Source organism: Tympanuchus pallidicinctus, unplaced genomic scaffold, assembly GCF_026119805.1.
Source record: "Tympanuchus pallidicinctus isolate F22 unplaced genomic scaffold, pur_lepc_1.0 scaffold2, whole genome shotgun sequence".
Taxonomy (NCBI): Eukaryota; Metazoa; Chordata; class Aves; order Galliformes; family Phasianidae; genus Tympanuchus; species Tympanuchus pallidicinctus.
In genome coordinates this window covers 37,315,602-37,340,804 of record NW_026294721.1, presented here as the reverse complement: position 1 = coordinate 37,340,804, position 25,203 = coordinate 37,315,602, and the positions used below count along the sequence as shown (strand labels likewise).

At 40.3% G+C, this 25,203-nt stretch overlaps 1 protein-coding gene across 1 annotated transcript in view; it reads left to right on the top strand.

Annotated features, from left to right (window-relative positions):
• The first annotated feature begins 5,296 nt into the window (after positions 1-5,296).
• Positions 5,297-25,203, top strand: part of ANKRD50 (ankyrin repeat domain containing 50) — a 40,765-nt gene continuing 20,858 nt past the window's right edge. The window contains exons 1-2 of the mRNA XM_052682016.1: positions 5,297-5,453; positions 6,208-7,485. Coding sequence (XP_052537976.1) covers positions 7,007-7,485 — 479 coding nt within the window. The 5' untranslated portion in view covers positions 5,297-5,453; positions 6,208-7,006. The remainder of the gene's footprint in view (positions 5,454-6,207; positions 7,486-25,203) is intronic.

The following is a 25,203-nucleotide window of genomic DNA, read 5'->3' as shown; positions in this document are numbered from 1 at the left end:
AGATTCTCTAGGCCACCGTTTTAAACTTTAGTTCTGTTTAGTTGCCCAAGTATTGCAATGTATTTTGCAGACAAACAGCTAAACCCACACTCAATATCACAGGTTGAGTGTCAATTTTTAAACATAAAATCTGCCTCTATGCAAATAGAGCAGATGCATATGCAGATACTAAAAAAATGGTGCAGCAAACCCTGGAAGCTATTGCCTGAAGTACTGGGCATGAAAGTGTCACTCTGCCCATTGACTGAATTTAGTTTGTGATCTCCAAATCTAAACTGGAAGGATGGTGCTCTCGTGTCAAGAGAAAGGCTTCTCCAGAACCATTTCAGAGCATTTGAACTGGGTTCTTGTTGGCAATAGCTACCTGAAGAAACCACATTTTATTTTATTTTTGTCCTGACAGTGTAGGTAGCGATGAGCAATTGCACTAGTAGCACGATAGTGTCACAAAATCATGGAGGTCAGAAGGGACTTCTGGAGATCATCTCGTCCAACAGGCATGGCAGCATGGCATTTCAGTTTGTCCTGATTCTGTTGAGTTACAAAATGACTGTGCCCGAAAGGTAAGGATGCATATATGAGAGCTACCCTCTTGCCCTTTTGGTGGCTGCAGGATATACGCAGTATTTTAAAGAGCCAGAGTCTGCCAGAATGCTGACCTGAATGTATCAAAGGCAAGTTATCTTCAGTAATCCAAAGCATAGTAGCCATTTTTCCACCAAACAGCAACTGGTATATATTGTAGCAGCAGTTCTATAATAACCTATAAATTAATGCTGTCAGCCTGGAAGTGGGAACAATTTCTTTGTAAAGAGGAATGAGGATATAGCTCTTTCCTCTCCCATTCAAGTGTTTGAACTACTGCGTTATCATACCCAGGATCTTTCGTTTAATTTTTCTTCAGTTCCATCATTCTTGCATCCTTTGTTCGCAGAGATCCCGCTTCAATAGATGGGATAGATAGTACCTCTACCCAAATTACTGGGTAATGAGGAAGGAACTGAAAGGAACTATTATACTTCCTAACTATATTCTTATGTAAAATAACACTATTGCCTTCATCTATTGAAAACCCACACCGCTGAGGAAAACTCAGCTAGAATAAAGTAGCATTATGAATAGCATTATGTTCCATTATGTTTTTTTTTTAAAAAAAAAGGCAAGAAGAAGCATCAAGGGAACTGTGTGGTCAGTGTCAATTCAGGCTGAGACCTCATAAAGCAGCTCTTGGGGTCAATTTCCATGTAGTCAGGGAAATCGTGCTATGCCAGTGCAAACTGAAGGGGATCCACAAACATGACAGTAGGTGTCAGGTTGAGCATGAGCTCCTTTGCATACAGGACTTCCAGATTGCTCTGTGGAGGAATTTTGTATGATACCATGAGGCCTAAAGAATATCTCACCCTGGGCAGGTTTTTGAGCTGGGATCTAAATATTAGTATCACTGAAATTAGACACTCATGCCTTTGCCTAATTGTTTCATGTGATAAAGCTTCCACTGTTTGCTTGGAAAATTATAATGTGCTTTTATGTCAATGTTCCTGTGTTATATCAGGTCTGCACTATCTTTCTTTACCATCAAATTCACTAATTTCACCTGTCAGAGAAAGTACCTGAATTAATAATGCGTAATTATGCATGAAAATCAGTAAGTTACAGTTAGAAAAGTAGTTAAAATGACTGCTGCAAGTTGGCAACGATGCTTCAGATCCACCCCTAAAAACTGTTTATTTGGGGATGTGAATGCATGTTTACCAAAAGCTCTTACATGCTCCTGGGATCTGCAGCTCCACTCCCTTCTCGCGCAGACGTGGCACTGACTTGACGGGACATGCAGCACCTAGACAGCAGGACCAGGGCTGGGTGTGAGTCATACACAAAACAGAAAGCAGCCAAACCGATAACACTGCTCCAAGCTATGTACAATGCAAATGTTTTTATGTGAACGCGATTACTCAGGTTTTGATGACTTTAAATATCAGCCTTAGTCCTACCTTCGCCATCACAATTGATTACATTCTCTGGCCTATCAGAGATGATTTATCTTAAAACAACCCTTCCTATCTGAATAGCATCATATTTTAACTGCTAACACATTAGTGGTCTTTACTACCGTTCTCAGAAAAGATGCTGCAATTTATTTAGAATGCGTAATAGCTTTTTTTTTTAATCAGCCCCTTAGATTTTCCAAGCACAGATTTCATAAAGTTAGAATTTTTTTGTTTTATCTTTTTATTAAAGTTTCATCTCATTTTCTCAGTGTTAGCTAGTATTTATAACCATAAAATTATGCCTGGAAATGCATAGCAGAAACCTTCCACTGTACCTTAAGATCAGGTTCTTGAACACATGAAATGTGTCTTCATTTAAGCAGCCAGGTTATTACCACCTCAGACCACTGAAGCTACAAGAAGAGTATATTTTTTTCAGATTGGAGATTTTGATATGTTTTATCTTCTTAGTGTCTGCTTGAGGTCTTATCTGTCAGTCTTGGAGTCTGCAAGGTGAACCCAATTATATCGTGGTTGGTTTGCTATCTATGTCAAGTTGAGTTATACAAAACCACAAAATAAGGTTTGGTTCTTATCCTGTCTCATTAACTACAGCATTGCACAATTGTATCAGCAATATCTGACTCTTAGCTATAATAATTCACCAGGATGATGTCATGGAGGCTGTGGCATTAGACATAGGAGGTGCTATTCAAATACACTTGATAACAAAATTCCTTCCTTGCTTTTGAAAGTTGACTTCGGGGTCTTACTCTTTAGCATACAGATGAAAGCTCCCAACCTCAGCAGCTGTGCCTTCTTTTTTTTTAACACTTCCAACATTTTTTAGGATTTTTTATTTATATTTTAATTATTCAGTATCTTCATGCTTCTTGCTCCTTCAGTGTATATATGCTTTTTGCTTCCTAACTAATTCAGGCAGGCAATGCAAGGCCACTGTGAAAATTCACCTTTAGGTCATATATGCATCCTTTTGAAAAGAAGCATGCAGGTCATACTTTCCACTTTGCAATATTTTGTCATCTTTTGAAAAACTAAAAACCCCCCCACTGAGAAGGGTATAATTGCATTCTAGACCAACTGCATTTTTCCTGAGTTTTATTCCGTCCTTTCAGCCTGCTTTCTTCTTTCCCTTTGCCATTCCCACAAGTAATTTCCATTCACATTAGTTGTAGAACTGATCTGAATGGAAGTTCTGCTCAAATGCATGATTTTGAGGGAATGCTTATTGTGTGTCTTCTGTTCCACGCTAAAATCAAATTACTGTCATCTATTCAGTTGCAGAATTTATATATTAGCATGGAAAAATTAGTATTTTCTAGTCGTTGTCTACAATACAACCTTGATTACATTTAAATATCTAATTTTAGCAAACTACACTATAATTCTTACTGTTCGTGTTGGATGTTGTGGAATCTAACAGCAATTTGTCACATAAATCAGTCTTTGCATCCCAGTCAACAGGAAAGGGGGAGCTCCTTTTCCCTTAGGGTTTTATCATGGCCCAAATTTTCATTTTTTCTGTTTTGTTTCCCTGAACACCCACCAGCCTAATACTTGTGTCTATGATGTAACCCTCAGCATCTTGATCTTTTTGGTGTGTTTGTGTGTTCGGTTTTTGTTTGTTTGTTTGTTTGTTTGGGGAGAGGGTCTTTGGTAGATTATTATTTGTTGGTTTTTTTGCACTCGCACTCTGTCAACCTGTTCTGTCTGCAGCCAACTCAGCTGACCAGAACTACAATTTCATCATTCTAAATGTTATCTATCACTATTCATTCGCTGTTAAGAGAAAAACAAAGGGGAGGCGGAGTGGGAGAGATTTAGCAGTTCAAAGGCTCTCATGAGGAGGTGCTGCTAGGAAAGAAAAAAGCTTAAAGAAGACTATTTGCCTGAAGTATGTAGTCTAGAAGAGAAAACAAATACATACATATAGATGTATATATAAAACCAACAAAACCAACACTTTTTCTAACTACTATTCTTATTTCTGTTTCTCCCCCACTCCCCATTGCTTTGCAAATTCGTAATTCAGTGCTTCCAAAGGTTCTTCAAACTTGTTCTACTGGTTTCCAGAAGTAGGCAGACTTGTTTTTCTAAGCTCTTCAGTATGCCAAATGAATTTATCCTTCATTTTTTCATTTTATTCCTACAGAGAATCCTGGGACACTCCTTGAAGGGCAGTAAATGAGTGTGCCATATTGCATGGATGTACTTGGTGTAAAACAATGCTTTAACTGCCTGGTGTTCAAAGCCGTACAGAGGGAAGGCTCTTTACCAACCATAAAGCCCCTGATCAGAAAGTAATAGGAAAGATCTTAGTATAAATAATGTGGCCAGCCCAAGAGGTGAAATTTTAATGGAAACCGTTCCCCTCCTTGCTCTCAGGCAGCCAAATAAGGGGTGAACTCCCACTTTCTCCCTGCATGTAGGCTGCACTGCGAAAGGTTGCTGAGCCCAGTGATGTTTCCAGCCCTGTCAAAGGGACCTCACAGCAGTTTTCAGGGGTATACAAACTGAAGGAGGGCGCAGGAAGGCAGCTGTGTTACATGGGTCTGTATCAGTCCATCTGCCCCAGGCTAGAGTGCCACTAAGCCCACACTCAGGCCTGCGGCAAATTTGGAAAAACGTGTTTTTCAGTATGTGAGGTGTAAGGAGCAAGGGGAAAATTGCTTGGAATCACCACATACGTTCTACGAAGCTGCACTGCCTCAGTGCACGTAGCAAAACACTGCCTGGGATGGGCTGGTTTGGGTGAAATAGGAACAGGCAGCAGCCAGGCAAAGGGAAAACAGCTATTAGGCCTACTCTTTTCTAGATTAACAAAAGTAAGGAAAGCTGAAGTCGTGCACCTAGAGAGATGGCATACATGATTTACACAGTGCGATTACCGTGCTCTGCGCGTAAGTAAAACAAACAGCCATCGATCCAACCGTTCGCCGAGAACCTTTATTTTTCAAGTTTCGATGCTCCCGCCCCCCGCAGTTCCCCTCAGGGCGCTCCGCCCCATCAGGGCAAACCCCGCGACCGCGCCCCGGCGTCGGGAGCCGCGCTGCCGCCCCCTGCAGGGCCCCGCCGGCGGGGGGCTCCGGCCGTTGGACGCCCCCTCTTCAGCAGCGGCGGCGGGACAAAGCGGAGGGGCGGTGAAACGCCCGCCCGGCGTCTCCCTCCGCCCAGGACTACTTGCCGCCAGATGTCGGGCCGGCAGGCGGGCAGGGGGCGGGGCGTGAGGCGGGCGGAGGCGGGGGCAAAGCGAGGAGGCGGGGTCTGGCGGAAGGGGTCAAGGAGTCGCGGAGGAGAGCACGGGCGGGCTGAGGCGCCGCGGAGCGGGCTGGCCGCGGGCCTGGCACGGCGGAGCCCGGGGGCGGGAGCCGAGTGGCACGGAGGAAGAGGAGGGGCGCGCCGAGCCGAGCCGCTGGGAGGCTGGAGCGGCCGCTGGTGGAGGTAAGCTGAGCGGCGGCGGGGAGGCCCCCAGCCCGGCGGCCGTTGGGGCGGTCGGCGGCCGTTGGGCGGTACCTGGCGGAGGTGGGCAACGGAGTGACAGCGGCGGGCTGGCGGCTGCGGCCGGGGGCTTTGTGCGGAGCCGTGCTGGGGGAGGGGAGCGGGGGGGCACGCGGCCGTTCGCTCGGCTTCGGGACCGCCGGCGCGAGTCGGGTACCCGGCCGGGGAGCCGCGCTGTGTGGGGCGACGCAGCCCGGGCTGAGGGCGCGGGCGGGGAGCCGCTGGGGCTGACAGGAGCGGCAGCCGGGGCAGCCCCCGTCCTGCTGCGGGCGGGCGGCGAACAAAGGGGTGTGCGAGGAGCCGTGGGCACAGCCCGTCTGTGGGATAAAGTTCCCGAGAAAGCCGTGGGCAGCGGCTGGAAGGCTGCGCGCAGGGAGGGTTCGGCGCTGGAGCCGTGGGAGAAAGAGTGAGTGGAGATAAAGGGAGCGTTCGGCTCTCGTAGGGAGGAAGTGTGGGGCTCGTTGTGCTGTGATTCTGAGGCCGCTGTCACAGCTGTCTATTGTTATGTTTTGATATATAACCGATTTTGTACCTTGAAACAACATTTTTTTTTTTCCTTTTAAAGCAGCTTTTTAGGTGAATAGTACAGGCAAAACTAAAGATAAGAGCCATTGACTTCACTCTTTGTTGTCTGCTTTGCAGCTGACTGAATTACGACTTGCATGCAGGGTTAAAAGTGCTGTCTTCTTTATTTCAGAGCTCTAGGGGAAGATGTTGTCTCTTCTGACGTCTCTCGATTAAGATACCTGAGAACAGGTTCAGTAAGAATCCTGGTTGTTGAAGAAGACACTTGCGAATATACTGAAATGAGAAGTTGTAAACACTTTTTTCCCTTTCATCTCTACTGCCTAAGAAACCATAATCCAAAGCACTTCTGAGACGCTTGCCCAGATACATGAAGTCTGCAAAGTTTCTTGTCCAAACTGACCGTTTCTCAGTAAGTTGTGCATATCCACATGGTTGGGATATGTATATAGTACTCTGAAGAAGAATTGCTTTCTGTATAAAATTCCCAGCAGGAACATTTTGTTATGGACAGCTTTTTCTGGATTTATATCCGGAGAGATTAATGCCTAGAGTTGAAAGGCATTTAGTATACACTGAAAAGCTGGCTTCCCTTCAGTTTTTCCAGATGTAGTGTCTCCCCTGTATGCTGGGAACGTGCACAACTGCATAAACTACAGATGTAGCCATGGAGCTGTGTGGACTTTTGAGCCATAGGAGAAGTATTGTTGAGCATTGGTATCAGATGCTGCTTCATGATGTCAGCTGAGCAGTGATTGTGTTTCACTACTTGTAACAGCATTCAAATGGAGTAACACCCTTTGCGAGAAGATGCTGTTAAGTGTTATGTGGAAGGTTAACTGATCATGTTACGCGTTGTCAAGTTCTGAGCAGAAGATCTTCCTCTGCAAGATGAACCCCTGCCTTCCTGTGCTAAGATGTTGAAGGTGTACTACTGCTTATGACAAGTCCAAGAGAAGAAGCTTTGTAAAATGGCTCAAACCAGCTTGCTGCAGGGAAAGCAGTTTTACTGTAGGGAGTGGGTTTTCCATAAACTTCAGCACTGCCTCCAGGAGAAAGCTAACTGCAGCGGTAGTGCTGCCAACAAACCATCTCTTGCAGCGAGTTCTGGGAATAATACTGGTGTTGTCTCTGGGAGAGGAGCTGCCTGGGGTGTATTGTTGGTAGGAGGGCCCGGTAGTGGGAAGACAGCCCTTTGTACTGAGTTACTCTGGCCAAGCTCACCTGCAAACCTACAAAGAGGCTTACATCGGCAAGCCCTAGCCTTCCATTTCTGCAGAGCCCAGGACTCCGACACGCTGTGTGTTGGAGGGTTTATCAGAGGTTTAGTTGCACAGATCTGCCGCAGTGGACTGATCCAGGGATATGAGGACAAACTAAGAGATCCTGCCATTCAAAGCCTCTTGCAACCTGGGGAATGTGAGAGGAACCCTGCTGAAGCATTTAAAAGGTAAAAACTAATAAACAAAAAAGCCTTGCCTAAAGCAAAAGCCAAATAATAATTTAAAAAAAAAAAAAAAAAAAACAACCTTGTTTCTATTTAGGTTTTGCTTCCAAAGAGTCTACAGTATAGAGGATTATTACATGCCTGTCTCTTGGTTTGTTATCTCTGCGGATTACTTAGAGCTTTCGGACCTACTGTGGAAAAATGAAGTTTGTCCTTATAGCTGATATAAATAAATATTTGCTTTTAAAATAAAATTTACTATTGATAGTGAGTTTATTTACATTACTTTAAAGTAATGGACTTAAGGGTGGACAATAGCTAGGATAAAGTCGGTGGCCTTCATGTTCTGTTAAAGGTAGGGTAGTTATTCACAGATGCGAAACAGACCTTTTAGGACCCTTGTGAAAGCTTCCAACACTGTTCTTTGTCAGAGAGGAAACTGGACTAATGGATCTCTGGGTCTGATCCAGCACATCAGTTTTATGTTTGTCTAAAAACATGTGGTAGGAAAATGTCAGTTAACTCCTGATGTTACTTCTCACAGTGTGGATGAATTATGTCATCTTTATCACTATTTATAAAATAAAGGCTTTAAAGTAGTAGGTGGATCAGAAACTCATCAAGAGAGTTTACCTTCCTCCTTCTTAGAACATGTGTCAGCTAAGCTGAATAAAAATATTAATTTACCGAAGTTTTTTCCAGCATGTTGTTGGGAATTGTATTTCTCTGAGAGTACTTGTGGGGTATCCATATCCCTTAAAGTAGTCTGCCATCTTGAGCATGGCATTCACATCAGTATTCCTTTGGATCACAGTGAAGGAAAATCCGGCAAGGTTAAGCAGTAGAATTTCTGCTGGTTGTTCAGCTAACCTGAAATTTCTTACTATTACATGGTGGTTTAACTGTTGTTTTTCTTCTTTGAGGACTGAGACTGGTCAAACAGATACTGAGGTTGAACACAGTGCTTGATCTTAATGTCATGATGCTGGAGAAGAGCCTTCCAGCTCTGGTGGCTGTGCTACCCTTGCCTGGTTAATAAACAGGATGCAAATCTACGTTGTTCGCAGCGTAGTGTCTTCAAAATAAGCAGACTAAACTAAGACTAATTCTGAATGATTGTTGTTGTTGCTAACTAAAGATGCAACTTCTAGCAGCTCTTAAGGTCCTAATTCCAGAACTATTAAGTCCTCTCGGTCTCTAATGGCTAAAAAGTGGGAAAATTGTCTGTAAACAGAATAACAGACTGTCTGGCTTTAAGCAGTCTTTTAAAGACATGGAAGTGGATTAATCTGGTGAATGAGAGCTTGTTTAAATTTAAACATCTATTACCAAGAAATCTTACTAATTTAGAGCAAATTATAAGAACCTGAACCTTGCCTTTATTCTAAGCACAACTAGCTTGCTCAGAAAAACTGTGGCTAAGTGTCCTTAGACAAAAATGCAGCACAGAAATATAAAAGATAATTGTAAGCTAGACTTAGCTTTTGAGATAAGACTGCTTTATGAATGCAAGATTTAATGATGGGCTGTTTGAGAATTTAGGTGTTTCTACAGGATTCTTGGCTTTGTATTGGAAAAATGAGATGACAGCATTCGGTAGCAGTTTTTTTTTTCTCAATTTTCTTAGCAGTGGTTGTACCCTCTTAAGCTAAAAATACTGAACATAGTGCAGCAGCTTCAATCAAGGGTTTATTTTTATTAGAATTTTATTTTTATTACAATTTTGTTTTGTCTCTTGCTGCCCACCAACCCTGGTCTCCTGTTCCCAAAAGCAGCTGTGGTAGCTGATATTCATCTTCAGATTTAAGGGAGATGAGATGTTAGTGCTGAGGTGCTGTATGTTTTCACTGCTATGGCAGGGGACCAGCAGGTGGCTGCTGACAGCAGTGCCAGGAGCTGGTTCTGCTGCCCATATGGTGTAATCCCAGTGCACAGACATAAGGAACGGGGCAATACCTCCTCACCCTGACGTACCTCAATCACTTGCTAATATATAAAGCGTGGGAGAAATATTTATCAGAAATAAAGCTTTGTTCACAAGCTCCAAGATGTAATATTCCAGACATATCCCAGTCCAGTACATTTATGTATGCTTCCTGCTAAATGCAAGCTGTATGTGAGCTTGAAGAAGACTTAACAGTCAGCTGATGGCCTTTCGTATTGAATAATGGCCCTGAAATGACACAAAGCTTCCATCTCAATGCTCCATTGACTTTACCTTATTTTAATTTTCTTTCTTCAGTAGAAGATGGCAAAGACCTTTCTTTAAAATTACTGTCAGTTTTTTCTCTGCTTTGCACAGCAGCTGTAGCCCAGCTATGCCTTCATTGCCTAAAATGGAAAGTCTTCTCTTTATAAGTGCTAAGCAAGCTCACACTTTTCTATTTTTGTGCTAATTTTCCTAGAAGTAGAAAGAAAGATAACTTGCCAGTGCCTTGTAAAGTGTCAGTTTATAAACAATGTAATTCTTTAGTCACTTTAGCCACTACTAAATCTTCTCATGATGAGCATTTTTAAACAGATTTCCAGAAAACCTTATGGTGCCCTATGCAAGTGGTTACCCATATAGCTAAGTCTTTTCCTTATTTGAATCTCTGCTCTTTAAAAAAAAAAAATAATAATAATCTAATGTATTTATAATCTTTAAGTGCTCTAAAAATTCTTTCAGGATTGGATCTTACCAAATTGCAGGTCTGGAAGGTTTGCTATGTACAAGTGTATTTGGCATTTGTTGCTATCCTGACAGCTGAGAGAAAGAAGAGCTACTTATGGCACTGCTTCTGAGGCATTTCTCCATGCATGTGGTTCGGGAGCATGAAGCGGTCTTAAGAACATGAGGGAGAAAGCTGAAACCTCATGTTCAAATTTTAAGTGAAAATTAAGACGAAAGCGTAAAGAAAATGAAAAAAATATTGCATGTTCCAAAATTCAATATGTTTAACTGAACAAATTTAATCAAAAAAGGGCAGTTAAGTTTTTCTTCCCCATATGAATAGAAAAATTAGAACCAGAATACCCCTGGATTTTGCCAGACTACATCTAGAGTTGTGAATGGGGGTTATTTTCAGTTCTTTTAGAGCAATCTTACATTTCCAGTAACTGGTAGGGATACAGGGAGCTGTCTGTTCCAAGCTGTAAGGAAATGGTGGAAGTCAGATACAAGCCGTGGATAGTACTGAAATGGTTTAAGCTTTGGTGTAAAATAACTCTTATCCTAGTTTGTTTTTCAGAAAAAAGCGATAGCATTATACCAGGCAAGAGGGAAAGAGTGCATCTGCTGCATGTTGGGCTGCATCTGGTATTAGGGACAGAAGAATGGGGTTGGTTAGGTCCCAGCCCTGAAAACTGGACTGTGCTGGAGGTGTGGGACCAGTTTACACCACACAGCTGATTTCATTTCCAGCCTGTTGTTGCTCTGAGTTTGAAAGACATCCAGCACCAGAGCTCATGAGTCAATTTCAGAGAGAGAACATCTGTCTGTTAAATAACATCACATTAAGTTTGTAGAGTGTGTGTGTTGGTCTGGTACAAACTTAAGGAATAGTCTGGATGTTGTCTAATGTTTGGGTGAATTGATGAAGTGAATAAATACCTCAAAACGGTGAATTACCACGTCTCTTGGAAGGCTGGTGTGGATGGAGCTGCTTTCCTCTCACAGTGAAGTTACTTTCTGTCTTCTGCATCTCTTTTTAAGAGGCTTCAAGTCAAGTCTTGTGAGATTTTGCACAAATGGTGAATGATGCCTTGAAACAGTGGTTGAGCACCTGGCAGAGAGGCAGGGCTAACCCAGGGGAGCTCAGGTGCCTGCAGTGTATCTGAGTGACCAGAAGGGGTGGAGCCAGGATCCATCCCTTCCCAGCCCTCATTTGAGGATTGGCAGTGGAGGCAAGGGGATCTTGCTGCACTTTCTATCACGTTACAGGTCTGTTATGATTTTTTAATTTGCCCTAGAACTTTTAGTATTAAGGGATATCTATACAACTACTTTAATGTAAGATGGACTTATCAAAGGGATGTACATACTAGAAAAGCGAAGCTGAAAATTCTGATCTTTACTTGTTTGCATTGCTGAAATTGTATTCTCATGTAGCTAGCTGTCCTACATCACTAGGGACCCAAGAAAAGAACAAAAATGTTGAGTGCTCTTCTGTGAAGTTTTTATGCAGTAGCATATGCAAGTGCATGTTATATCTTCACCAAGAAATGAATGTAGCAGAAAGAACACAATAGTAATGTCTTCCTTTGTGTTTCTTACACTTCATCTGTTCTACTTATTTGAAAAGTAGTTCCTGTGAAGAGTTAACTAAAATAAGCAGCTGACAAGAGTCACCTATACCATGTATCTACCCAAATTCTGGAATTCTCAGTCAAAGCTAACAGGCACTTTTATCCACCCTCCACTCCCTTACCTGTGTTGGATTTCCATGTTTGCAATTTTATTTCTTTCTACCACTCTGTTCTCTGCCAAGAGTTGTGAATGGTTGGAAGGGTATAAATTTCAAGTGTACAAGAGAGTTTTCAATAAGGGGAAAATTCTAGGCTGTTGTAGAGGTTTGTTTCACAAATATTCTGTGACAGTTGTCCAAGGTCTTTAAATCTGCAATATGAAATGCCATTTTTCTTGCAATATGTCTGGAATAGATGAAGGTAAAGGTTTAGAAAATGGGTCTTATGTGGTAAGATGAAATGTGTTGAAGCTGTTCTTTTTGAAACTCCTTGTATGATCCTTGAAGTCAGTAATATAATTAAAATTATCATTGACTGTGTGGACTTGATGGAGCAATTAACTACTGGGCCTCTTCAGTTTGCCAGAGTAGCTTATTCATAGTTGTAAAAACTTTTTTTTTTTTTTTTTTGAGTAAATCTGAAAAGGTGAGGGCCAGCTCCTTTCCTTTACTTTCTCTTTTTTTTTTTTTTTTTCCTTGTATCAATTTATTTTCACATTGCCTTTAGCTAGTAAGTTTCAAACCCACCTTGATGGCTGAGGCAAGAGGTTAATTAGAGCATCCCAACTTTCATGAGAGCAAGAGGAGTTGCTCTTTGTAAAGTATTTAACTTTGTGTTTTCTTGGTAGTGGCACGTATATGCTTCTGCTGCTGTCTGTAGCTGGTAATTTATTGTAGTTTTATTGACAACAAAATTTGTGATTGCTGCGAAAGTAATCATAGTATCATAGAATGGCTTGGCTTGGAGAAGATCATCTAGTCCCAACCCCCTGCTGTGGGCTGGTTGCCCCCACTGGATCAGGCTGCCCAGGGCCCCATTCAGCTTGGCCTTGAGTGCCTTCAGGGATGGGGCATCTACAGCTTCTCTGGGCAGCCTGTTCAAATAAGCAGTATTTGTTTTACTCTGAAGGTAGTGAGGTGGTAGTGTGAGGGGGGTAGTGAGGGGGTAGTGTGGTATTTACTTTGTGGGGTTTTTTTTGTAAATGCATTTAGTAAAAATATGTTTCTACCATGACCTTAGGAAGTACGTGGAGAGGCAGCATACTAGAAACAGTTACAGGTGCCTGGGCTCGTTTTTTTGGGAGACTTGAACCTATTGGAATTTCTGCTAATTTATTCTGTAAAACATTAGTAATTCAGTCTTAATCTTTCTATATAAAAGAGTTGCTTGACTTTTTTCATCCAAGTCTCAGACTCTGTGGAGGTGATCTGTGTTTTAGCTCTGATCACCTGCTGGCTGCGAGGGACTGCACAGGCCTTCCTGCTGCCTCTGCAGCACCAGTACAATTTTGTAGCTATAGCTTTGCCCCAATTGCAAGGTACCATGAACATGGATCTTGTCAGACTCTAATTTCATGTAGCTATAAACAATAGAAATGAAGCCAAAGCCTGTGTCCTGTTTCAGTGGAAAATCTGAAGGCATAATGAATTAATTTACAGGATCCTTTTAAGAACTTCACAGTGTGTTTATTCATTTACCACATGTAAAGTTCAAACATACAAGTAACTGACTTCCACCTAGATAGAAAAGGGAGGGTTGGAGGTCACCTCAGAAAATGAAGTCCATGTCCTTGTTCCAGGCAGAAGCAGCCAAGTCTGAGAGATATGCTTGTTTCATCTACTCTGAGAAAAATTCCCATATGCCTAACTTAAGCTTTTTTTGCTCTAATCTGAGCTTGTTACTAATGTTACTAATTATGGTATTCTCCAGAGATGTGGAGAATAGATTCCTTCTTCCTTCTTCTTGTGACAGCTTTTTACCTATATGAATACCATCTAATTTCTTTTATCTCATAATTAAGTTCCATAATGCTCATGGGTTAGAGCTTCCTCAAAGGTCACACCTAAGAATGTGACACTAAAAAAAATTCCTTGGCTAAATTAAGGGGTTTTTTTTGTATCTAGATGGAAATGTCATTAACAAAATTTTAGATGTGTACGTGTATATCATTTTACTTCTATACATTCTCAGAATTGTGTCTGTTCCTATATCATTCCCTTATGCTTGACTGGAATCCTGAAGTGAGTTGGATCCTAACCCAGAGAAGCTTGAACTGGTACAAGATTGAATTCCGCTAAAATAGTGGCCATAACCTTTTCAGTTAAAAGCAATCTCAGAGATGATTTGTTTTGTCCTGGGTACCTTTTGTAATCATCCAAGGATTGATACATCTGTGAATTGTTCAAGATCTTAGCACCTGTAACTTGCCAAAGGAGAAGCAGGTTTCTAAAGAGTCACAGAATCGTAGAATGGTTTGCGTTGGAAGGGACCTTTAAACTCATCTAGTTCCAACCCCCGTTCTATAGGCAGGCACACCTCTAGACCAGGTTGCTCGAAGCTCCATCCAACCTGGCCTTGAATGCTTCCAGGGAGGGTGCATTCACAATCTCACTGGGCAGCCTTTTGCAATGTCTTACCACCTCATAGTGAAGGATTTCTTCCTGATATCTAAATCTACTCTCATCCAGTTTAAAACTGCACTACATGCCCTCCTACTACGTTTTTGCTTTCCAGGAGGTAGTGGAAGAAGAGTGCCTTGAGTACTTTGTTTAGTTTTGGGCCTTTCGTTATAAGAAAGACGTCAAGGCCTTGGAGCATGCCCAAAGAAGTCAACAGAGCTGGCAAGGGGTCTGGAGCATGAGTCTTATGGGGAGTCTGTGAGAGAGCTGGGGTTGTACAGTCTGGAGAAGAGGAGGCTCAAGGGAGACCTTATTGCTCTTTGCAACTACCTGAAAGGAAGTTGCAGTGAGGTGGGGGTCAATCTCTTCTCCTTCATAACTAGCGATAACCAGGGGAGGTTCAGGTTGAATAGTAGGAATCATTTATTGTCAGAAAGAGTAGTGATTCATTGGTACAGGCTGCCCAGGGAGGTGGTGGAGTCACCGTCCCTGGAGGTGTTCAAGGAATGTGGAGATGTAGTTCTTAAGAGACATAGGGAAATATTGGTGGTAGATGAATAATCAGACTACATGATTTTGGCCTTTTCCGACCTTGGTGATTCAGTGATTGTAAGAGTTGTGGAGCTCAACAAACTTATTTCTTTTGAAATTGTACCTTTTTCCCTTATTCAACTAGGGGAAACAATATGGCACTGTTTCTATCTACTTTTCAGAGAATTTGGAGGAGAATTAATTTTGATTGCTGCCATGAGGGATATAGACTTTTTAATTAATGGTGATAAAGTTTATAAATGTGATGGAAAAAATTGTCTTCTGAAACCTTTCTGCTGTCATTGCATTGATTCTGATTATAGCTAATCATTGAGACTTTGTAGAAAGCCATGTATTCCCTTGCTGTCCCCTCCAGCATTTTAGAAAGCTTTTTTCTACTTTTTTTTCTACTTTTTTTTTTTTTTTCAGAAAAAAAAATAATCACTATTCTTGTTACATCTTCCTCCCCCTATGTATTTCAGAATATAGATATTGGGTCTTAAAGGCTGGAAAAGAATTCTAGGCGAAGAATTCCTAATTTGCAAAGCATATGCAGAAGGTAGCTGGAGTAGCCTTCTGAATCCTATCCTTTTTTAAAATTTGGTGGTTTGTCCCATGTAGTCTAATTTTGAAGTTCTGTGGAAGTTGGGTGTTGGAATGACAGGTTCTCAACTCTGTGACTACAGGCTGAATTAGTGAAAATACTTCAGTCTTTCTACTTCTTGAAAATTATGAGACTACCACTGCTGGTATTTTGTACTCAACCATAATGGAATAAATACAGAAAGGACATTGAGATACTGGAGCAGGTCCAAGGAAGGGCAACAGAACTGGTGAAGGGCTTGAAGAATATGTGCTTGGAGAGTATGAGGAGCGACTGACGGATCTGGGGCTGTTTGGTCTGGGGAAAAGGAGGCTGAGGGGAGGGAGACCTTATTGCTCTCTTCCAATAACTGAAAGGCGCTTACAGCAAGAATGGGGTTGGTCTCTTCTCACTGGTGACAGGGGACAGGATGAGGGGAAGTGGCCTGAAGTTGCACCAGAGTAAGTTTAGGTTGGATATCAGGAAACGCTTCTTTACAGAAAGCGTTGTTAAGCACTGGAATAGACTCCCCAGGGAGGTGGTTGAGTCACCATCCCAGTGGAGGGTTGTTAGGGTTAGGATAGTATAGTTAGATTGTGATGGACTTGATGGTGTTTTAGGTCTTTTCCAACCTGAGCAATTCTATGATTCTTTAATTAGATCTTGCTTTTAATACCTGATTTCTGATGAAGGAACTTAATGTCAGAAGTATCTATCTTCAAAATCAAGTGGCTAAGGGACTCTTTAATTAAAATATTTACTAAAGATCTGCTTAAACAGCACAAGTTCTGCGGGTTTCATCAGAAAGTCTGGATGGTTTTTCTGACTTTAGCTTCCTAGTAGGATAGTGTTCATATTGTGGGGCTTAAACTTAGTGATTGTGTAGGGGGAGACATAAAATATTAAAAACAGCAGACAGCTTTCACAGCCCAAAGTCTTTTACTACTCTTCATAGGAAGCAGCTGCATGTAAGCTGATATCTGCAAGATCAAAAGATCTTTTGAGATCTAATGAAGAAAAATGGTGTACAAGACAGTTTGTATGAAAGAAGTAAGGAACAGCATAAGAAAATCTTACACAGAACTTTAGTACAATCTCCTGCGTGGTGGTATGCTTTGAAGATGTAAGCAACTACAATGAGTGAATACTAAATGTGTGGTAAAATGCTGCTGGTCTTCAGTGTGTGGCTTACCAGTTACAGCAGTTCAAGTAATTACTAATTTCTGTGCCAATTTTCAGTTTTGTGTAGTATGAATCTGTTAATTTAGAAGTATTTACATGCTTTCGTTGTGTACCTTATGGAGACTTACAGTAAAGATAAAAATCTGTCTATATTTCAATTACTCAGCAGCACAACTTTATGCTCAGAAATGCTGTAGGAGCAGAACACTAGCAGAAGTTCTTAGCAATTTATGGGTATAGGGAGAAACGAGGTTTTTCTAAGAACTTGCACAAGAGGTTAAAACAGTCTGCTAACTCAGCTTGTATTTCCACCGTGTTGAAATTGATGTTCTGGAAGGTTAATTGGTGTGTTGGAAGCTCAGTCTGTTGAAAGTATTTCTGATTCCTGTAGTCCATGTAGTGTTTAACTGATGCTTTGTGCTTTTGCTGTTGCTGGGCGTCATAGGAAATGCTGTATTCACGTGCTCTACACTCTTAGAAAGTTGAGCATTGCATGAAGCTTAAGTACTTTGTGGCATGTTTCTCTTTAGGCTTTTACCTTAAATCTGTGGAGTTAGTGGGTCACTTAGCAACAGCTGGTGTTTCTGCAAGAGTAAGTTGTATGTTGTTCTTTCACTGTATGGAAGCACTGCATACAAGGTGAACGTAATACCATTTAAGGTTTTAACCTTTTCAGTTTGAATTAACATAAGAAAGTTTCCCTGAGGCATTTTAATAATGACAACTTACATAGGCCTTTTTGTCTTCTACTTCTATAGGCATTAACATTTTGCCTTTAATCTATGTGGCTCAGTCTTAAATCTTGCAGGTTTCCCTATAAGCCGTTTAGTTAGATGGACCTTCATAGCAATTCTCACTTGTTAATTATTTCCCTTCCCTCCTGTTTTCTATGCACATGTTCATAGCTTGTGCAAGGGTTTAAGTTTCTTTTTTGTTCCTTTCTAATGAAAAAAATGAAAAGGATTTGGAGGATTGTGGAGCAGAAGGGATTTAGTGTCTAAGATAGTGGGAAAAGTTAGCATAGAAATATCTCTTTTTGAAAGTGTTAGTGAAGCAGTGCATTGAAGAGGTTTCAGTTTCTATGTGATGATGTGTACAATGCACTGGGAATGTTCAGAAACCTTCCAAATGCTAAGAGAAGGTGTGTTTTAAATATTTAATGCAGAAAGACTCCAGGACTGATGAATCACCAGTCGGAAAGAAATAAGGGAAAAAAAGTGATTTAAAAATAATAATGATTGAACACCTATATATATATCCTTATTTCAAAGGTGTTGTGGGGGAAACATTGTGAAGAATGTAGGTGGGTGAGCTCCTGGTACATTTGAATGACATCAGAATGTAGTAGAATAGCATGAAAGAACTGAAAATGAAATTGCGGAGAGAAGCAATAGGGAAATTTTACGTAGCTGATGGAGCAAATGGTGCAGAACACTTGCAATCAGAGTTCTCTCCATAGTGCATTTGCAAATGCCTTCACACAAAGGAAGGACCAAAGTATCTTTGATAGAAGGCGATTACTCTTGGCTCAGTTTTGGTTGCTGTTGTTTCAATGGACAGGAATGGGAATTAAGGATTGTACGTGAGTGGACTTCCAGGTCAGCGGTCATTGTGGCATCTTTTCCTTTTTTTTTTTTTTTTTTTCTCCTCTCACTTTTGTCACATGCTAAAGAGAGTTGGTTATAGTGGTGCACATACAGAGGACAAAAAAAATGCCAACCACCTTGCACAAAAGCAAGTTTGTGTGCTAAACTTCTGTGGTTGTCTTAGATGAAAAGTTTGTAGGAAGCAGCATCCAGGACGTGGATTTGTCTTGGAAAAAGAAAACTTTTGTTAGTGAAAATAGTGGCTGTGTAGAGATGGCTTTAACAAGTGGATATGAATGAACCTCACAAGGGAAAACTGCTGAGAAAAGGATTACAACATGATTTCAGTCTTAAAGCAGCTAATTAACAAATCTTGGATCAACTGCATTAACTCTCCTGTAGTGATATAAATCATTAGTCTGTCTACCCTTTTTCTGTGCTTTCAAGAAGTGCTGTTCAGCAAGACGGTGGAAAAAAGGTGTATTTGTGGGGCAGGTGAGGTGAGAGGAATTGTCCTATGACTGTATGTTATGCTGTATAAGTGAAGGAGTATTAACACTGCCTTCTCTACCAGATATGTGCTTAAGGAGTCAGCAAAGCAAAAAATGTTAAGTTGCCTTACAGTTGTCTTGGTGTAAGTTATAGGAATTGTACCAACACATCCTAGCTTTGACAGACCTGCTGAAGCTTGGGTGAACTTTCCCAACTTTTACAGCATTCTTTTGCCAATTGTTTGGTTTCAGTAGTTTTACTTTGTATTGGATAGTGCTGCCGTGTTCTTTGCTTTGGCTTTGATCCATTTAATTTGTTGTTTTTAAAAAGAGAATTTTTTCCTCCACTGGATTTATAGCATGTACTGCACGTTAATATTAAGCTCAATTTTTAAAACTTCAGGTGTACTTTATTTTTTTCTTAGTGCCCTGTATTTTAATTTGTCAAAAGCATCTTTAACACAGTAAACTCTTTTTGGTGTATAGAGTGTTACGGATAAAAGAAGATCAAGTGAAATAAACTGCATTACCTTTTGTAGTCGAGACCAAAAATAGATCTAATTAAATATATAGCTCCAGAATTGGTTCCAAAGCTAAATGCACCACTGCTGTGAGGTAATAGAATCAGGTGAACATGGCGCTAATCTGGCAGTGTGTTTTTAAAGCAAATTACAAAGAGCTAAAAGGGACCCATAGGAGGCATAAAGTCAAGAGAAGCTGTATCTTTTGGAGGATGGTGGGTGAGAAAGGGGAAAAGAAAAAAAAAAAAAAAAAGCCCAACAACTTTACAAGGTTATTAAAATGGACTCTGAGTGATATAGGAGGTACATCTGCTTTGTATTCTACTTTTGGGAGTGCGGTAGAGTAATTTTGACTGGGGCACATGAAAGCTGCTCCATCTGCTGCCTCTTCAGATAAGACAGTGCAATTAAGGGTTAGGACAATCCCTTCGACTTGAGAAAATAATTTGGAAAAAAAATGCATGGTAATGCAAATATAGAAGGAAAGCTGTCTTAAGTGCATGACTCATAAGGTAAAATCTTAACAGCTTTTCATCTAGTATTTGTGCAGAGGATTTTCTGAGAATGAGGTCAGTATTATCTTGTGATCAGTACAATGATCTGAAGTAGGGGGTGCAAGAAATGAGAACGGTGGGTATATAGCAAGCTTACCAGGGAATGGCAGAGACTTCAGTTTTCACTGTTTGTTCAGTTTCCACCATTTCAGGATCCCCACTTGAAGAAGTTCATCCCTACAGCCCTTGCAACACCTCTTCTTTGTACATCCTGATTAATAATGCATTTTTCATCAGAAATCAGGTGTGTAGGAAAAATAACATTGTGATTGTCAGGGTGACTGTTAGCTATCGTAGTAACTGACTGGTTTTGTGTTGTCCATGCTAAGCTGTTGTCTTTTGTCACACAGTTATGGGGCAGCAGAAAATAAATCTGACTGGACGGTAAACTAGGATGTAGCCTAACAAAAGCCACTCAGTTGAGTGTATCCAGTGTAGTTTTCTAATTGTATCCTCTGTTGTTTTGTTTTAGTTTTTAGAGATAACACTTCTCTCATGTCAACAAATAAAATTGTATACGTGGAAAGCAAAGTCTATCTCTTCAGCTGTTTATTTATGTTCTGCATAAGTTGAGGTACAAGGAAGAAATGGATTTTGTCTGCCTCCAAAACACAGAATGATGCCAACAAATTAAAATGCCTGTTAGGCTACAAAAATTTGTATTCGGCTGTACATTAACCTCTATAGATAACGCTACTTCTAGTTGAAGCTAGATTTGATTAACAGATAGAGGTTAATTTTTATATGAAAGAACTAAAGGACCAAATGATTGATGAGAAAAACTGAGAAGACTATATTTTTAGTTTGCTATACCTTTCATTTCATAAATGATTTAAATCTTACTTTGCAATTTTAATATGTTCTCTTGCATATATGAGCTTGTTAGTTTTTGTTATTATGGTACCCTATAGCTACCTTTTGCATTTCAACTGGAGACTTCTGAGTATATACAAATGTATTATCATAACTTCACAGGTGTAAAAAAATAATGTGCCTTATGGGTAATTCTCTCATTTCAACTTGTAACTTACAGTGAGCCTGATTTGATACTTTCTTCTCATGCATTGATGTAAAACGCAGTTTCTTTGACTTTTTTTTTTTTTAAAGTTATTCATATAGACAGTGAGAGTGTAATTGATTTTTCAGAAAGAAAAGCAATGATGTTCTAGCCTAACAAGAGGCATCTTTTAAACCACACACAATTGATGACGAATCCTGGGGATAAATATAAATAAGAGTAACATGGACAGTAGCTCAAAAACTGGAGGTGGAGGAGGGGAGAAATGAAGGGTATTCAGGTAGGGACAGACAAAGAAGATGAGGCAGTTAATCAACTGTCATGAATATCTTTAATAGAAAAAAAGGTATGGGGTATAAAGAGACAGAACTGGAAATCTTAGTACACAGAGTCAAGGTTGATTTAAATGCTTCTTTTAAAGATCTTTCAGGATAACTTGTGTGACTGGTGTTGAAAAAAAACCAGCTTGTTTAGGAGTTGCTTTCTATATTGTAAGCTTGCTTTGAGTTCTAGAATAAACTAAATTTAAAATTACTGTAAAGTCTGTCAATGAAGAAATGCATTTCATGTGGGGATAGTTTTGTACATATGTATATCTATTTAAAGGATGAAGGTAGCACTTTCATTGGTAAAAATAGACCTACCCTATTAGACGATCTTGTCTATTTTTAAGATTATCTGTATTGGCAGATCATAGTTGTGGTCAGTAACTGAGAAATTCCCTTACCTGTCAGCTGTGTTTTTCTAAAACCTAAATGTTTTACTCTATCAAACCAGCAAGATCAAGTAAACTGACTTTCTTTAAGAGAACAAATGAGTTGTCCATAGCATAGGCTTTGGGTGAGAATGTCTGTGTGGCGGAAAATATTGAATTGTCGTAATAGGTAGGAGATGAACATTATCTGGGAAACAAGAGTCTGTCAGTGATAGATTTCTAGTGTGAGAGAGGAGAAAATAATGAATAGAAGGACAGAAATCTGCTTCCAGCAGATTGGAAAGAGAAGATGAAGAGCAGCTTTTGTTGATGGTGACTGTGAAATGATCTTAAATGCGTAATTTTTAGAAGAGAAAGAACAAACTAAAAGCAGTGGACTTTGCTCTCAGGTAATTTGTGGGTGAGGTCTTGTGACTGCAAGTATAAAGAAAGGAAGGAATTAGCTGGAAAGAATCCCAGTGTATTAAATAGCAGTTTAGTGAGACCAAACTCCTCATCATTCATATGTTAAACCTAAGAACAAAATCAGGAAAGTACATCAGCTACTGAATATGAATTTAAGATTGCAGAAAAATATCCTGGAAGAAACAGCAACAAAAAAATATAGAGTAGGTGAGATGATCTTAAACAGTCTATGAGTTGTCACTGTTGTCTTCAAAGGACAGGTTATCTTTTTCAAGATGGCAGAAAATGTGGTCTTGAAAGAAAAAGATACTTAATGTTTTGCTTTATAAAGGGATAAAAAGACATTAGAGAATTGTAGGCCTGTCAGTTGAATAAAAAATGCTGGAACAAATAATCAAGCTATCTGCAAGTGGCTGGAAGATAAGAGTCGAAATGACAGCCAACGTGGCATGACATGGTTTGTTTTTTACAAATCTAACTAATTTCTTGTTGTAAAGGACAATAATAGTACTTGTGGGTAAGGGATAACTATGAATGACATTTTTACTTCAGATGGGCATTGGGGATGTTTATATGATTCTGCTGCAAACAGGCAGTTTGGTAGGTAGACTGGCGTTTGGCTCCACTCGGAGGGATTTGGGTACCTTGGGAGTAACTAGGAGCAGTTCACAGTGACACTGCACGTCATGTTGGGCATCGCTGCTGTCTGTCCTGCATCTGTCCCTTCAGTGGGCTCAGTGACCTCAGCCACTGAAGCATTGTCTGGGAGAATTTGCGTAGGATAAGTAACAATTCTTTACTGTTTATTCAGGAAATTCTTTATAGGAGTTCTCATGCTCTCCTCCTCTTTCCCTTTGATAGAGACACAGATTTTTGTATGTTAGACTCTGAAAAGTTAGAACATATTGTGTAAGTAAGAACATAAGGCAAATACCTTCAGATAAAAAAAGAAGTGTGCAAAGACTCAACCTGCTCCTAGCAGCAGGTGTGAGTGGGTTTCAGCCACACTAGTCTTTCCTTAATACAGCTGAGTTGTTTGCAAACTGTTCTAGGCAGTCCAACTATTAGAACCAAAATATTTGCTCTTAAGGCTTCTTTTTCTGAGTAAATCTACCAGTAGATCCACCTGCGGAGCTGTGTAGAAGAAAATTACTTATATATTTGTATGAGACAGTGGGAGATCTCTAATCAATAAGCAGGGGTCCAGCATGCTGTGTTGTGTGAGTGATGGTGCTGGCTGTATGATAAACTCTGCTTTTGTCTGGCTCTATACCCTGGAGTTAGCTTTTGTGCTCTCCTTGTGGGATTGCAGCTCTGCTTTACAATGGCAGATAAAACTCAGGTTACTCCAAGGCGCTGCAGGATCAGGTGCTGAATTGCACAGCATGCCTTGCCTGCCGTTTCTAATTTGCCAGTCTGAAAACCCTGGACCTGAAATTTACATGCAAACATTGGAGCTTACTTAATGGGTGATTGTCTACAGTTTTTTTTTTCCTTCTTTCTGCTTCATAAGACTTCCTTCTTAAATCTCCCTTCAGTTGGTTAGAACCGATAGGGCTGGTTTATCTTTCTGTGCAGTCTGTGAATTACCAATTCACTTGAAACAATCATAGGTATTATACTATCGTTCTTTGGTGTGTATAGTTTCAGTATTGTGCTTTGTCAGGAAAGTCATAATCAGTTGCAGGCATGCTTTTATCATGTTGAAATATGGCTGAACAGCCACCTCAATAACTTGACCACATGTCTGAGTATGTACACAGGTGTGCACACAAAATCAAGCCAGGTAATTTTACTTTCACAGAAGGCATCTGTTGAACTTTACCATTAGATTGAGCCTCAATCTGTAATTCAGAAACCATACAACAACTAGTCAGGAAGTGTGATGATCCAGATGAGTAAGCTGCTGCTAGTTGTGATCCATAGGACCTAGAGGAAAATGTGCGCTGATCTAGAAATAACACCATAGGTGATTTGTGAAGATGTTCTTTTTCTTCTGAGTGAGTTCAGCTGCTGCAGGTATTCTCAGGAAGGGGTTAATGTTTCACCAATTGACCAGCTAAAACTGTCTGTTTAATTAGAAGTGAAATTTCCCTTTGCCTCTTTCATTGTGACCCATGTTCCCTATACGGTTTGGAAAACAAAAGAGAAAAATTCAGCACCTGGCTTTATGGATGCATATGCTGAGATGTCTAGCAATATTTAACAGCTTTGTCCTCCCTATCTTCAGTCTGCAAATCAGAAACCAGAATACCGACAACCTCACAAGTTTACATTCTGCTAGTTGACCACTGAAATATAATATACAAATGGGTACAGGAGGCAGTGGGAAGAGAGGTGGGCCACTTGCTGTCACATGTGAAAATTTTTTAAGTAGAGATTTAAAGAATAGCAATCTTGAATTCTGAATTTTGCCTTCTATTCTGAAACTGTGGATCAGTGCACTTTAAAGCATGATTATTCCAGTTCCAATGGATCTAATAAAAATCTAATTGCCTAGAGCTTTATATCCTTTGGCACTTCTGTCCTTAGGTATTGTGCATTGACCTGGGATTCTCCCTGAAATGATTTTATAAAATAATTCCTTCCAGCTGTGAGCTGGAGAGGATGGAGTTCATCTTCCACCAGATAGAGCCACCAGGAGCTGAGTTGGGATGCCTACTAGGCTTCTGCATGTGATTTTCAGGCAAAAATTCCAGTAATTCTTACGTTGCTGGCAAAAATTGTTATAGCATTAACTTAGTAAGCATAATTGGCTTACTTAAAGTTTCGTTTATGTATTTTGTCTTCCTGAATTTTCTGATACGGCGTAAATGAAAATGAGTGTCTTAAAAGTAGCATAGCAGGCTGCTGTGGTATATCAAGTAGTAAGTCATCCATAAGAAGAATGATGATTCTTTGTTTTTCCAGAGATGAACGCTGATGTTTGAAGAAATGTCTACTTAGCTATTGAAATGTGTGTATGTGAGTATATAGGGAGGTATTTATCCATTCAGTTTATATATAGGCATCCTTTACAATTATTTCAGTCTTCAATAACTCTTTAGATAAAATGTGCAAATGTGCAGTTTTGTAGGAAATATGCAAGGCAGTCTTATCTCTTGCCAAGGATAACACCGTGTAGTCTCTTTCATGTTAGGAGAACGTTTTATGAGGTTCTATTGGTAAGTTTTTCGCCAATGTAACAATAAATTCAGGTGAAATTCAGTGTGATATTGATTGCCAATTCCAGATGATCAGCTCCATTATGTTGCTTGTAGTTACTAAACTTAGTTTTCTGTGGTATTATG